The sequence below is a fragment of the Chiloscyllium plagiosum genome, chromosome 41 (genome assembly GCF_004010195.1).
Source record: "Chiloscyllium plagiosum isolate BGI_BamShark_2017 chromosome 41, ASM401019v2, whole genome shotgun sequence".
Classification (NCBI taxonomy): Eukaryota; Metazoa; Chordata; class Chondrichthyes; order Orectolobiformes; family Hemiscylliidae; genus Chiloscyllium; species Chiloscyllium plagiosum.
In genome coordinates this window covers 534,522-549,377 of record NC_057750.1, presented here as the reverse complement: position 1 = coordinate 549,377, position 14,856 = coordinate 534,522, and the positions used below count along the sequence as shown (strand labels likewise).

The 14,856-nt window shown below is 42.8% G+C and overlaps 1 protein-coding gene across 3 annotated transcripts in view; it reads right to left on the bottom strand.

Moving 5' to 3' along the window:
* The window catches only part of LOC122542726 (leucine-rich repeat and fibronectin type III domain-containing protein 1-like protein), a 180,812-nt gene that overhangs the window by 21,212 nt on the left and 144,744 nt on the right, over positions 1–14,856 (bottom strand). For all 3 annotated transcript variants that reach the window (XM_043680702.1, XM_043680704.1, XM_043680703.1), the window contains exon 3: positions 11,920–12,500. In XM_043680702.1, the coding sequence (XP_043536637.1) occupies positions 11,920–12,500 (581 nt within the window). The remainder of the gene's footprint in view (positions 1–11,919; positions 12,501–14,856) is intronic.

Here is a 14,856-nt window from a genome sequence, read left to right as displayed (position 1 = left end):
GGGTAGATCAGGGTAGATCAGGTTAGATCAGGGTAGATGGGGTACATGGGGTAGACAGGGTAGATCAGGGTAGACAGGGTAGATCAGGGTATATCAGAGTAAACAGGGTAGACAGGGTAGATCGGGGTAGATCAGGGTAGACAGGGTAGATCAGGGTATATCAGGGTATATCAGGGTAGATCAGGGTATATCAGGGTATATCAGGGTAGACAGGGTAGACAGGGTAGATCAGGGAAGATCAGGGTATATCAGAGTAGATCATGGGAGACAGGGTAGATCAGGGTAGATCAGGGTAGACAGGGTAGATCAGGGTGGACAGTGTAGATCAGGGTAGATCAGGGTAGATCAGGGTAGACTGGGTAGATCAGGATGGACAGGGTAGACGGGGTAGACAGGGTAGATCAGGGGAGACAGGGTAGATCAGGGTAGATGGGGTACATGGGGTAGACAGGGTAGATCAGGGTATATCAGAGTAGACAGGGTAGACAGGGTAGATCAGGGAGGACAGGGTAGACAGTGTAGATCAGGGTAGATGGGGTAGACAGGGTAGATCAGGGTAGACAGGCAGACAGGGTAGATCAGGGTAGACAGGGTAGATCAGGGTAGATCAGGGTAGACAAGGTAGATCAGGGGAGACAGGGTAGATCAGGGTAGACGGGGTACACGGGGTAGACAGGGTAGATCAGGGTAGATCAGGGTGGACAAGGTAGATCAGGGGAGACAGGGTAGATCAGGGTAGACGGGGTACACGGGTAGACAGGGTAGATCAGGGTAGATCAGGGTAGACAGGGTAGACGGGGTAGACAGGGTAGACAGGGTAGATCAGGGTAGATCAGGTTAGATCAGGGTAGATGGGGTACATGGGGTAGACAGGGTAGATCAGGGTAGATCAGGGTAGACAGGGTAAACAGGGTAGATCAGGGTAGATCAGGGTAGATCAGGGTAGACAGGGTAGATCAGGGTAGATCAGGGTAGATCAGGGTAGACAGGATAGATCAGTAGGATTCCTTGGGCCAGGAGCAGAGTGGATATAGGGACAATGATCAGAGGCCAATGAGTTAAATTTCTGTTGAGGACTTTCTTGATTTTTCTCAATAATTTGAGGAAAAGTCCAGAAAAATGATAAACTCCATTTGCAATATTTTATCTTGCCAAATTTCTGCAAAGTTTAGGGAGCAGTGCTGTGGGAGCGAACTGGGAGATTGCTTGTGGAAGTTTAATTTTAGACAGAGGGAGTACGATTATTAAGAAATGACGAGAGAGAGAGACAAGAGAAAGACTGATAGCTAGTTCTCTTGATCTCTGAGTTAGAGGAGTGGAAATAAATTTGAGATTTCTGAAAGAGCATATATGGACTCTGAGGGGAATTTCACATAAAATTGTTATTTGTTAAAGACAAAATATCCAGAGGAAGTAAAAGATAAGGTCACATTACAAGCTGTGAGTGATCTGTCCCAATAGCAAAACTTATCAGAAACACATGTAAAATCTGAGCTTGTTTATAGTCTGGCCTTGCGAATCTGATATCTGAAAATTGGATGTAATTTGCCCCCTGTACTGATCAAATTTAGATAACAGCTCGTATTGAGGAGCAGATGTCAGCAATGGGTGACACCAACTGGGTGAAGTTTAATTCATTTCTCTGTTCCTGCTGACTTGAGTTAGCAGGAGCTTTTAATTAACTTTCACGCAAAGTAGGGCAAAGCACAGAATTAGAAACCAGAAAAGCTGGAAAGGGAGAATAACCTCAGGATTTGTCCCTCTGACAGACTTCGGTCCAATTCAGTCTATTTTCTCCATCAGGCACTGCCTCTTTGATGGTCACTCACTCTTCAGCTTGAGCTGTTGGCAGCTCCTTCCACAGTCAATCCCAGCATCTTCCAGACTTCACTGTTCCATGACTTTCCTTCCGAGATCCCACCTTCCAGTGTGTGTGTTAACGTAAGCACCTCCAAAATTGGTATCAGTCTCCTAGCTTGCACTACCCATTAACAATCAGTCTTCACTCAGACCTTTGTCAGACCTTTATCCCAGGAGAAAGTGAGGACTGCAGATACTGGAGATCAGAGTCGAGAGTGTGGTATTGGAAAAACACAGCAGGTCAGGCAGCATCCGAGGAGCAGGAGAGTCGATGTTTCGAGCATCTTTATCCAAATCAACTTGGAATTCTCATCAGTTCCTATGCATCTGTGACCCCAGCCCCATCTCTGTAATCTCCTCCAACCTCACAACCTCAGAGATATCTGCATTCTGCCTCTTAGAACATATAGAACATAGAACATTACAGCAGTGCAGGCCCTTCGGCCCTCGATGTTGTGCTGCCCTGTCATACCAATCTGAAGCCCATCCCATCTACACTATTCCATGTACGTCCATATGCTTGTCCAATGACGACTTAAATGTACTTAAAGTTGGCGAATCTACTACCGTTGCAGGCAAAGCATTCCATACCCTTACTACTCTCTGAGTAAAGAAACTATCTCTGACATATGTCCTATATCTATCACCCCTCAATTTAAAGGCATGCCCCCTCATGCTCACCGTCACCATACTTGGAAAAATGCTCTCCCTGTCTACCCTATCTAAACCCCTTGTCAGCCTGATTTCCTTCATGTCAACATTAAGAGCTTTGCCTTCACGAGCAACACGGGAACATACTCCCAAAATCTCTCCACCTCTCTTTTTCCTCATTTTAGATCCTCCTCAAGACTCATCGCATGAACGAGTCATTCATCATTTGCCTCACGGAGGCAATATCTGTCTGGGAAATATCTTTGGATGTTTTACATTTCTATATTGCCTTAGGACATGGAAAGATGTTGTTATGTACTTCCAACATTCTATGTTTCCAGTTATTTAGCTTTTCATAGGATGTAAGTGCCCCTGACAAGTTTTTTTTTCCCATCCCTAATTGCCTTGGTACTGATGGTCTCTCAAGAACCATTCCGGGGGCAGCTAAGAGTCAACCATATTGCTATCAGTCTGGAGTCACATGTAGGGCTAGGATGGGTATTGGTGGCACATTTCTTTCCCTAAGGGACATTAGTGAACCAGGTTAGGTTTGTACAACAGTCAATGATAGATGCTATCACTGGAGCTAGCTTTCACATTCAGATTTATGGATTTAATCTCCATCAGGTGACCTGGTGGGATTTGAACCCAGTCTCTGGATTATAGCCGAGTGACCATAACGTTCAGCCGTGATGTCATCATCCCAGACCAACTGGAGTTCAAGCAATTTCACTGGAAACCATCAGTTCCCAACTATATTCCAAGCTCAGCCTCAGATTAATAACTATATTTACTGGCTAAATATCAAGGCAAAACAAATAGAAAAGGAGGAAATGGTAGATTAGGATTGGGGATAGCTGACTACACCAACAGGGCATGGGTTGTGATCTGAGCAGGGTTGCAGATTAACTCTGATTAACTCTAAATAACCAACTCTGCTGAAGAGTCGTCTAGACACGAAACATCAGCTTGCTCTCTCTCCACGAATGCTGCCTGACCTGCTGTGATCCCCAGCATTTGTTGTTATCAATTAACTCAATGCCCACATTGGTTTTTTGCTTTGCTGATAACACAGATTCACTAAAAGAACTCCATCAATATTCAAGAACGAGTCCCTTTACAGCACGGGACTATTATTACCCAAATATTGAACCAACAGGGAAAGGATTCAGAGACCACAGCCCCATTAAAGACTGAGCGGTTAATGTCAAACACTGACTGGGTCTGGGTCACAGAGGGACACTTTTCAGTCTCAAGGCAGGCTGGATGGCAAAGTAATGAAAGAAGCATGTGGCGTGTGGAGGGTGTGAGTTGGGTTAGGGATTAGCAGGATGCGGGATGTTCAGCCAAGTTCAAAGTGAATGATAGAGCAGGGGCGAGAAGCTGAAATGACCTCTCCTGATCCTATTAGGCTACAGCGGATGAACAAGAGAGATCCTGATTGGAAAACTGGAAAAGCATTTCAACAATCTACCCCCTCTGATCTGTCAGGGGGGTTTCATTTCCATTCATCTCCATCAGCTTATTAACATTAATAAAATAGACAAGGATTAGTGTGATCCAGACAGAGAGAGAAGTGTTTGGAGTTGAATTTTGACAGGGTAATTTCTAATCTTATGTACGTCACAGCTACCTGACCTCTTTGTTAGTCATTATCCTCTCAGTCCTACCATTCTTACCTCCCACGGTTTGGGGTTTGGGTAGGACACAGGAGTGAAATTTTCCAGACCCAACGCCCCTCACGTTTAACAGTTCTCACTTTCTGTCGGACATGAATGTGGAATCAGGAGAAGATAAGGACTGCAGATACTGGAGATCAGAGTTAGAAAGTGTGGCGCTGGAAAAGCACAGCAGGTCAGGCAGCATCTGAGGAGCAGGAGAATCAACGTTTCGGGAATTCCTGATGAAGGGCTTATACCTGAGACATCGACTGTCCTGCTCCTCAGATGCTGCCTGACAGGCTGTGCTTTTCCAGCGCCACACTGTTTGACTCTGAATGTGGAGTCACTAAAGCTTCAGGGCATCATCGTTCTTGCTCACAATTCTATTGTGGTTTAAATGATCCAAAAGACAACTTAAGGAACATTTTAAGCAAAGATTATATTTAGCAACATCAGGAGTCCTTTCCGAAAGACAAAAATAGGTCAGCTCCTCAGGGTGTGTCAAAAGCTAACGTGATTCTTTATTCCATCTCTGAATATCCAATTTGCTCTTGTTCCTGATTTTTTCTCAATCCTGTGGCACAAGTTTGATGCCTGAGAATGTGAGACAGACATGACTCAGAGGGCTGGAGAGATGTCATTGCTGCCGAGGTTAAATCAGACCACTCCAGCATCCAGGTATTGAGAATATCCAGCAAGAGGCAGTGGACAATGATCAGTTACAGTGATTCAGCCTCTGCCTAGGTTAAAGACAAAGTCTGAATCCTCTCAGAATTGTACTGTGGCAAAATGAGTGTATCATCCAGGTACTCATCCACACTAAACCTCTTTGTGTTTACTGTTCCATACAAAGAAACATTCTTATATAAAAATAAACAAAGAACTGCAGATGGTGGAAATCTGAAATGAACACAAAATTGCTGGAGGAACTCAGCAGGATATGAAGAGAGCTGTACAGAGTTAACAGCTCAAGTCTGTTGACCCTTGTTCAGGACCAAGGAATCATTCTTGTTTTCTTGCTGTGCTCTTTCAAAATTATATTTCGCCACTTAGTTCTTTCTGAAAACTGCTTTATCACTGACATGCCTCAAACCATTCCAAGTTGTGCATTTTTTTCTGACTAAAGTTACAATTAACACCTCCCTCTCAAAAAAAAATTCAAGTGGCACCAAATATACAAACATGCAAATTAGGAGGTGGCCATTCAGCCCCTACCTCACCATTCAACAAAATCTGATTGCGGTTTCAACTCTACTTCCCCTTTGACCCTCCCCTCCCCTGTCAGTCAACCTTAAAACACATCCAGTTACCCATCCGCACTGCTCTCTGGGGAAGAGAGTTCCAAAGACTCTCATCTCTCTGGGAGAAAAGAGTTCTCATCATCTCCATCTTAAATGGAAGTCACCTTCTTTTTAAACGATGCCTCTAGCTGCCGTCTCCCTTCGAGGGGAATATCCTTTCAGCATCCATCCTGTCAACTCTCCTTGGGATCTTAAACATTTCAACAATGTCAACACCTTATTCTTCTAATCCCCAACTGCATTGTCGGTCTACCTACAGACAGCACTTGGACTATAGTGGTTCCAAAAGTCAGCTCAGTTGTTGGAAAAGCCCATCTGGTTTACTAATGCCCTTTAGGGAAGGAAACTGCTATCCTTACATGTGACTCCAGACCCCCAGCAATGTGGGTTACTCCTAAACTGCTCTCTGAGCAATTAGGGATGGACACTAAATGCTGGCCTGACCGGACAAGCTGTCATCTCTTGAGTGAAAATCAGTCCAACGGGACAGGCCTAATCTGTCCAACATTTCCTTAAGATAACCGTTTGGCTCCATTTCCAGGTATTGGTCCAGTGAACATTCCAGCATGTTCAAATATTCCATTAAATAAGGAGACCAAAGATGTCCACAGTACTACAGATATGGTCTCACCAATGCTCTGTATAACAGCAGCAAAACATTCCTAATCTTATTTTCCATTTCCCTTGTAATAAATGACAACGTTCCACTTGCCTTCCTGTTCACTTGTTGGATTTGCCTGCTAACCTGATGTGCACCAGGCTATCCAGATCCCTCTGCACCTTAGGTCCCTCTTCATTTACATAAAGCATTCTTTCTTTCATTTTTCCTGCCAAAGTAGGCAAGTTCACATCATTCTACATTATAGTCCGTCTTTCAAATTTCTACACACTGTTTTTAGCCTCTCTCTTTATTATCCTCTCAGTTGATTTACACAGACACACTTTTACATACTCACTCAAGCAAACCCTCTATCATACACATGCTCTCTTAGACTTAGACACACACACGCACACCCCACACTCACAACCATGCACACACTCTCTCATAGGCTTATATTCCATCACACTCACGCACACACTCTACCAAGCATGCATGCATGCACTCACACACTCTCCCACACACACATACATTCTCTCTCTCTCATGCACATGCAAGCACACACACATATAAGTCTACGGGGTGAATTTGCATTTGCAGAATTGTAAGTGTAGATACTTTCTATTTTGTTCAAAAAGCGCACCATCTGCAGGTAGTCAGCCCATGTAACATTTTATAAATTCCTACTTTGAAAATAGAGCCAGTCTGACTCAAGATTGGGATACAGACAGACTCTAACCTAACACTTGTAATGCATTGCCTCAGATGAGAAATCGCCTTTTTTTATAAAACCTTAAGTTATCTCGAGAATGTGACTTGAAAGAAGTTTTGGGATTTACATATTAATGAACTGAAACCTGCAACCCATTCTGAAAGTTAAAAGACTTAACGGCAATCTAGGTTTGTTCAATATATCGTAGCAGTTGCAAGACACTGTGATCTTTTGCTATAAATTCTGTGTCTTATGATCCTGCTCTACAACCATCTGATGAAGGAGCAGCGCTCCGAAAGCTAGTGCTTTTAAATAAACCTGTTGGAGTATAACCTGGTGTTGTATGATTTTGTCTCTCACAGTCCAACACTGGCACCTCCACATCATATCTTTGTATCACCAGACAATGTAACAACTACACCTTTGTTGCTATGGAAGTAGAGTCTTGGTTGAACCTCCACTTCTGTGGTGAGTCCATGATCATTTTATCAGTTATCATGATTGTCTAAGTTAATAAGTTACCTAGGTTAACTTTCCAGCTAACTCACAAACTGCTGTTCATTTCAACTTCCAAAACTTTTTTCTTGACAAAGTGTTGTTCACAATATTAAAGCCTGTAGAGTATAAGGAACTGTGGTTATTTGGATATAAAGTTGACTAATGGGCGGCACGGTGGCTCAGTGGTTAGCACTGCTGCCTCACAGCGCCAGGGACCCAGGTTCAATTCCCGCCTCAGGCAACTGTCTGTGTGGAGTTTGCACATTCTCCCCGTGTCTGTGTGGGTTTCCTCCGGGTGCTCTGGTTTCCTCCCACAGTCCAAAGATGTGCAAGTCAGGTGAATGGGCCATGCTAAATTGCCCGTAGTGTTAGGTGCATTGGTCAGGGTTAAATGTAGGGGAATGGGTCTGGGTGGGTTGCTCTTTGGAGGGTCAGTGTGGACTAGTTGGGCTGAAGGGCCTGTTTCCACACTGTAGGAAATCTAATCAAAGAACAGAAAGTGGAGAGTAATTCATGAATATTTGTTTTTCAGACTGGAGCAAAAATGTGTGGTGTCAGCAAAATGTCAGTCAAAAGTTTATCCATGTCTACCTTAAAAACGTTTAAAGACCCATCTCCACCAGCCTCCGAGGGTGAGAGTTCCAAAGGCTCTCAACCTTCTGGGGAACAAAGAGTTCTCCTCATCTCCATCTTAAATGGAAGACACCATCTTTTTAAACCGTGACCCCTAGGGGTCAATGCTAAGGTTTCGGTTCCTTTTTGCTATTTACTCATGATTGGACACGGCTTAAGTTCAAAGTTTGCAGATGAAGTGAAACTTGAAAATGCAGGAAACTGAGAGGAAGATAATAATAGAATTTGGCAGGGCTTGGAGAAATGTATGAAATTACACATGACAAGTGAAAATTAATACAGAGATTTGTGAAGTTACGTGCATTTAGGAAGAAAGAGCAGGAGACACAAAAGAAACAAAATGATCTGGTTGGAAAATGGGCAGGATTGGGGAAAGCCAGGATCTTGTCTGAGAATGTTTTTGAAGCTAACAGTACAAGATGATAAAACCCATCAAAAGTAAAACATTTGGCATCCTTATTTTTCCCAGTACAGTTAGTTCAAAAGGAAGGGTGTTATGATAAACGTTTGTAAATCACTGCTTGTGTTTAAAATAGAGGATTGTATTCAGCTACTGGGGAGGCAATGGCATAGTAATATTGTCACTGGACTGTTCATCCAAAGACCCAGATAATGTTCCCGGGACCTGGGTCCGAATCACGTCACAGCAGATGGTGAAATTTAAATTCAATAAAACCTGGAATTAAGAATCTAATGATAACCACAAATCCATTGTCAATTGTTGGAAAAATCCATCTGACCTGCTAATACCCTTTAGGGATGGAAACTTCCATCTTTACCTGGTTTGGTCGACATGTGACTTCAGACCCACAACATCATGGCTGAGTTGTGGCTACCCTCTGGGCAATTAGGGATGGGTAATAAATGCTGGCCTAGCCAGCAATGCCTTCATGCTGTGATCAAATGAAAAAAACAAAATTCTGAGCAGCAAGCTTTCAGAAGGAAGAGAAGACCTTAATGAGGGCATTTCCAGGAATAGTTTTGGGAATGAGGGACTTTACTCATGTGGGGAGACTGGTGAAACTAGGATTGTTCTCCTTAGAGCAGAGAAGGTTAAAGGGGTGGGTTGGTATGGTTTCCAAAATCATGAGTCATTTTGATACAGTGAAAAAGGAGAAATTGTTTCCATTGCAGAAGGATCAGTAAGAAGAAGGAACAAATTGAAGTTAATTGGCAAAAGAATGTGAAAGATCAAAGGAACATTGTGAGCTATTGCAATCTTGAAAGTGCAGTGGATTCAACTCCCAAACAAAATGGAATTGGTTTAATATTTAAAAGGAAAAATCAGCAGGGCTATGGTGAAAGCATGGAAATAGAACTTGAAATAACTCTTCAGAGGCTGCATCCCATCACCAATCACCTTTTATTTACAAATGTATAGCCTTTGACAATAACATTGCCTCTGACTGAGTCAGGTATTCAGGGTCTCAATATCCCTAATATTCATCCATTTATGTCAGCCAGATTAACAGCCCCAACCAGGGGACTCATGTCATATGAGGTCCAGTAGGCTGACCTCATTACAATCAGTAGCCAGAACTCACTGGATAGACCAGTTGGACCAAAGGGTCTGTTTCCATGCTGTCTGACTCTATGAAAGAGTACAGATCCTTCAAAAGATCAGCATCGGGATCAGTGGACCAACGAGCCTCCTCCTACATGACCAGGGCCTCACACTGCGTGAGCTGAGAGTTGGAGAAGCTGTCCAGACTATTGCGTACGGACTCAGAGTCTGTTGGTTGTGAGAATTTTGAGCACTTCAGTTGCTATTTATGATGCAAATCAACTTCACCCGCAATGAATGCTGCGTGCTCTGACAAATACAATCATGATTCATTCACAAGCCTCACGAACTGAAGAGCTTGTTAAGGCCTGTGATTTATGTGGGTAACTAAAATGGAGTTTTTTGCACGTTTAAATCTCCTATATGAATTCCAAACGTTAAAGTAATTCCAGGAAAGAAATGGACATGCGAGCAAATCACGAACATTGAAAACACTAAAACCAGGTCAAAGCTTAATGCTCACCCCTCCGATTAGAGAAAGTGGCTTTCGGTATTAGATTTCAACCAATCATGGCTATCACTCCATTACTTAATGAACAGCAGAAGGATGGGGTGAGGGAGAAATGAGTGTGAGATTATAAGCAATAAAAAGTAAAACTAAAAATATTGGAAAAGAGATTCAAGAGAACAAGCTGTTAAAACGTTGTTTGCTCCATTTCTAAAGCCCATATCATATTACTTGGTCCCCATATTAAAATAATAAAGCTTGCACCCAACCCCCATCCCCCATCCCTTCATAGTCTGGTAGCATTATGACAGTAATAGCCGGTAATTTATCAAATTATGAGATGGTTAAGCTGACCTGATACTCTCATGCGTTTTTAAAGATTACCAGCTGATAGTCTGAGTGACTTCAATTATTTTAATCTTTGCTTTCATCTGTCTTCAGTTAGCAAATCCAAACTCTCCTCAGATTCAGGCATCTGGTTCTTATCCGAAATGTTTCTTTTGAATTTAAGTTGAATAAGCGTGGCTGCCCTTTTGTGCAAACTTTGCAATGCTGGTTTGAAAAAAACAAACATTGCAGTCTGCGAGTGGGTGACAAAGGGCAGATCCCCTTTAGCACCAGGAGCCTACATGCAGAGCACCTATAGTGCAAACAGTCACCTGACAAAATCATCAATTTCAAGAGTCAAACCGCCCCATTATCTGCCACTGGCAGCTGGCATGAAAACAAATGATGTGGAGATGCCGGTGTTGGACTGGGGTGGTCAGGGTCAGAGGTCAGACAGCACCAGGTTATGGTCCAATGAGTTTATTTGAAATCACGTGGGCAACGTTGTGAAAGCTTGTGATTTCAAATTAACCTGTTGGACTATAACATGATGTTGTCTGACTTCTGACCATGAAATAACATGTTCAATGAAACTCTAAGAAGTGCTGAAAAAAGTGAACAGAGTAACTATTTATAGAGTCATGGAGCTGTACAGCACAGAAACAGACCATTGGGTCCAAATTGTCCATGCCGACCAGAAATCCTAAAGTAATCCAGTCCCATTTGCCAGCACATGACCTATATCCACCTAAACTCTTCCTATTCATGTCTCCATCCAGGTGCTTTTAAACGTTGTAATTATGAACAGTCTTTGTCAGAAGATGAAGAAACTGTAGAGGGGGCACATTGAAACTGTAATCCAGTTAGGAACGGATGTGAGCAGAAAGGTGTAAGTGGGGGTTGGTGGAAAGGAGGGGGGAGCTCATGGAGAAACACCAACACATATCACATCCAGTCAGACACACATATGTACACCCTCTTATACTCACGCATCACAGGGAGGCTGGATAGCATGCAATGTACTGAAATGAAAAACAGGAGGAGGTTATACAGATGAAATAAAATGAAAATAAGATGATATAAGCAGAATGAAAGAAATTAAAAACATTTCTGAGCAGCAGAGACTGCGCTGAGATGGAACTGAGCATTCCAGCATGTTTTGGCTGTGATTCAGATATGCAGCATCCGCAGTATTTGATTTTATTTGATGCACCACATATTAATGATTTTGCTGAAAATAAATCCCTCTTCCTCAGTAGTTCTATGTATTTTTATATTTCTGCAGAGGTCTTGCATCTAGAATTTCAGGCAATCTCCAAATGTCATACTTCAAGGTATCAAAAATATATATATCTGTAAAAATGGAAAAATGTCAGACTGTAATTTTGTGGTTCTTCTGATCCCTAAGATCAGCCTTTTTAGGCAGGTACTTATGAAGATGCTAGGGCAGTAGAAGGGCCATCATTAGTGTGAAACATTGACTCTATTTGTCCCTCTGCAGATATTGTCTGTCTGTTGAGTATTTCCAACATTTTTGGTTTATATTTAACACCCCAGACTATCTGTGAACAGTACTAGAATTATGACAATTTGTAGAATTTGACTCTTTCCTTTACATAATGTCTTCAAAGAACTTGGGAATTTCAGGGTTCTGTTGATGTGCTACCTTGGTCCTCGCCTTGAATCTCCTTAGAAGAGAATGGCACATCTGTCCGAGTTCTCCTTCGCTTATGAGGAGTTATATCCTCTGTGGGAAAAGATGGGCTTTGAGTGACAGAGGCTTTATCGTAATCTGTAGTCAAAGCCACGGCCAAGGTTCCTTTGGGAGCATCTGGCAACATCTCCTGGACATGTTCCTCTCGACTTTCCAACAGTTTTGAGGTTGATGGTGGCATGGCCCCATTCTGACTTCCATTAGTCTGTGAGTAAACGTTACTGACCTTAGTCTTGTGTTCCCCAGTGTTATTGTAGACTTTGTATCTGATCATAAGGATGATGATGAAAACCAACACAGAGGCCACAATGATGCCACCAATGATGATGATCATGGTCCCACCAAGGAACTGGGTGTGCATGGATCGACACTGTGTGTATTCCTTCTCTGTGGTGAACTGTACACAGCCTACAGCCCGTGTCGCAGTCAAAGTGGTAATTCCATCATCATAGACAGCCAGAACACATAGGTCATAGTCTCGTCCAGCAACTAAGTCTTTCACAAGGAACGTCTTGCTAGAAGATGGAATCATTCTGTAAAACAATTTAAGATTATATCAATAAACATGATCCTGCAACACTCCAGTGAAACTCAAATCCAGCAATTTATATCTAAATTGTTCCACTTGCATAGCAAAATGACTTGAGGTGCATTGCAGGAGGGCTAGATAATGAGCTGTGATACTCAGCCACATTAGGAAATGTTAGCACAACCTACCAAAGATATGTTCAAAGAACTAGATTTTAATCAAGGAAGTTAATGAGATCCTATCCTTTATTACATGAAGAATTAACATAAATGTAAGGATGTTAGGCTTCAGATATAGACAGATATCATGTGACCGCATCTTGAATACCAAGCACAGTTTTGGTCTCCTTATTTAAGAAAGGATACTAATTCATTGGAGGTGGTCTAGAGGGGGTTAACTGAATTGGTCCCTGGACCGAGGGGGTTGTTTGATGAAGAAAAGTTGGACAGACTGGGCTGGTTCTCACTGGGGGTTACAGAGTGAGGGGGTAATCTGATTGAAGTGTATCAGATCCTGAATGGGCTGGACACGGTGGATGGGGAAAGGATGGTCACTCTGGTGGGTCAGTCTAGAACTAGGGGGCACTGATTAAAATTAGGGAGTCACCCTTTCAGGACAGAGATGAGGGTTTTTCTTTCAGAGTGTTGTGAGTCTTTGAAACTCTCTGCCTCAGGAGGCGGTGGAAGGAGGCCATTGAGTATTATTGAGGTAGAGACAGATCGATTCTCAACAGAAAGGGAGGTCTAAAGTTTTTGGGAGAAGATGGAATTGCCGACTATGGAAAATACACACATCGGTGAGCTTATTGAATGGTGAAGCAGGGCTTAATGAGCTGAATGATCTAATCTGCGACTAGTTTCTAGCACGTTTAGAAATGAAGAGGGTATAATGTTTGGATAATTGCATTGCATGGTTATTTAATGCCGTTGTTAAAGTTGAAAAATGCAAGTGGTAAACATTAAGTGTGTTTAAGCCCACGTAAACAGGATGCAGCTATGACACTGGAGTGGGGAAGGGAGCTGTGAGACTGAGGAAGTAAATAAACTTAAAAGCCCTGAGCACACAGCGTCCTCGCTGCAGTGTTACAATGGGAGTGGCTGGTACAGCCCAAAGGGCAGCATTGAAGGGCAGAAACATCCTGTAAGTGGATTGGAGATGTACCAGGAGGCTGGCATATTGGATGCCAATGTTTGTGGATGTGGGATGTGTGTGTGGTCAGTGGCCATGGTGTGTACTCAGTATCCAACATGGAGGCCCTTTGGAGCAAGTTGTGAGTTATCAGGTACTCACTCTGACACCCACATCTTGAAACCTTGATGTCTAGTGTTTAACAAGCCATAAACCCCTTTACTTAGGAATTTTCCGCTGACTAGCGAGAACGTCACCCTCGCTGCTTAGCACAGACAATGACTTGCTCCCCACATTAAGATGGACCTGACTGGATTCCTCATGTGATTCTGCCACAGATCATTTCACTCAGACCCCTATAAATCCTGCTGTATGCAACTTGCTTTGTTTCATCTGCTGGCTGGTTCTATTAACAGGGAAGTGAAGACACTAGTTAGATTACAGCTGAACATTCTGAACAGTTTTAGGACCCATTGGAGGCAGTTCAGAGACAGTTCATTATGATGCTATTGGCTGTGGAGGGACTGTATTATAGGGAGAGATCGAGTAGGTTGTGTCGGTACTCACTGAAGTTTAGAAGAGTGAGAGGTGACCCTTATTGAAACATGTAAGATATTTAGGGACTTGACAGAGTAGATATGGGAAGGTTGTTTACCCTTCTGGACCAGGGGACATCATCTGAGAATGAGGAATTGCACATTTAAGACAGAGATGAAGAGGCTTTTCTGCCTTCAGAAGGTAATGAATCTCTGGGATTCTTTACTGCAGAGAGCTGTCAAGGTTGGGTCATTAAGCAAACTCAAGATGGAGAGAGACAGATTTCTAACCAAGAAGGGAACCAAGAGTTTTGCGGAAAAGACAGGAAAATGGAGTTGAGGATGATCAGATCAGCTCTGATTTCATGAATGGTGGAGCAGAATTGATGGACTGAATGGCCTACTTCTTCTCTTGTTGTTCCAATAAAATCCAAAGAAATTGCTAAACATGCTGCATACTACAGCTGAATGCAGAGATTGACCAAATGGCTAAGTAACTGATCAATGCTCTAAAACCTTTTCTGTGTTGTTTGTTGAGGTGAATTTCAATCCCACAAATTTGTAAACAAAATCCCACATACAGAGTAACATTGTGACACAATTTAAATAAATCCACCCACTGGTTTCTGTCCTATCTACACTCAAAAACCAACTAATGCCTACATGCCAACGCCAAAACGCAGACAATCCCAAGAA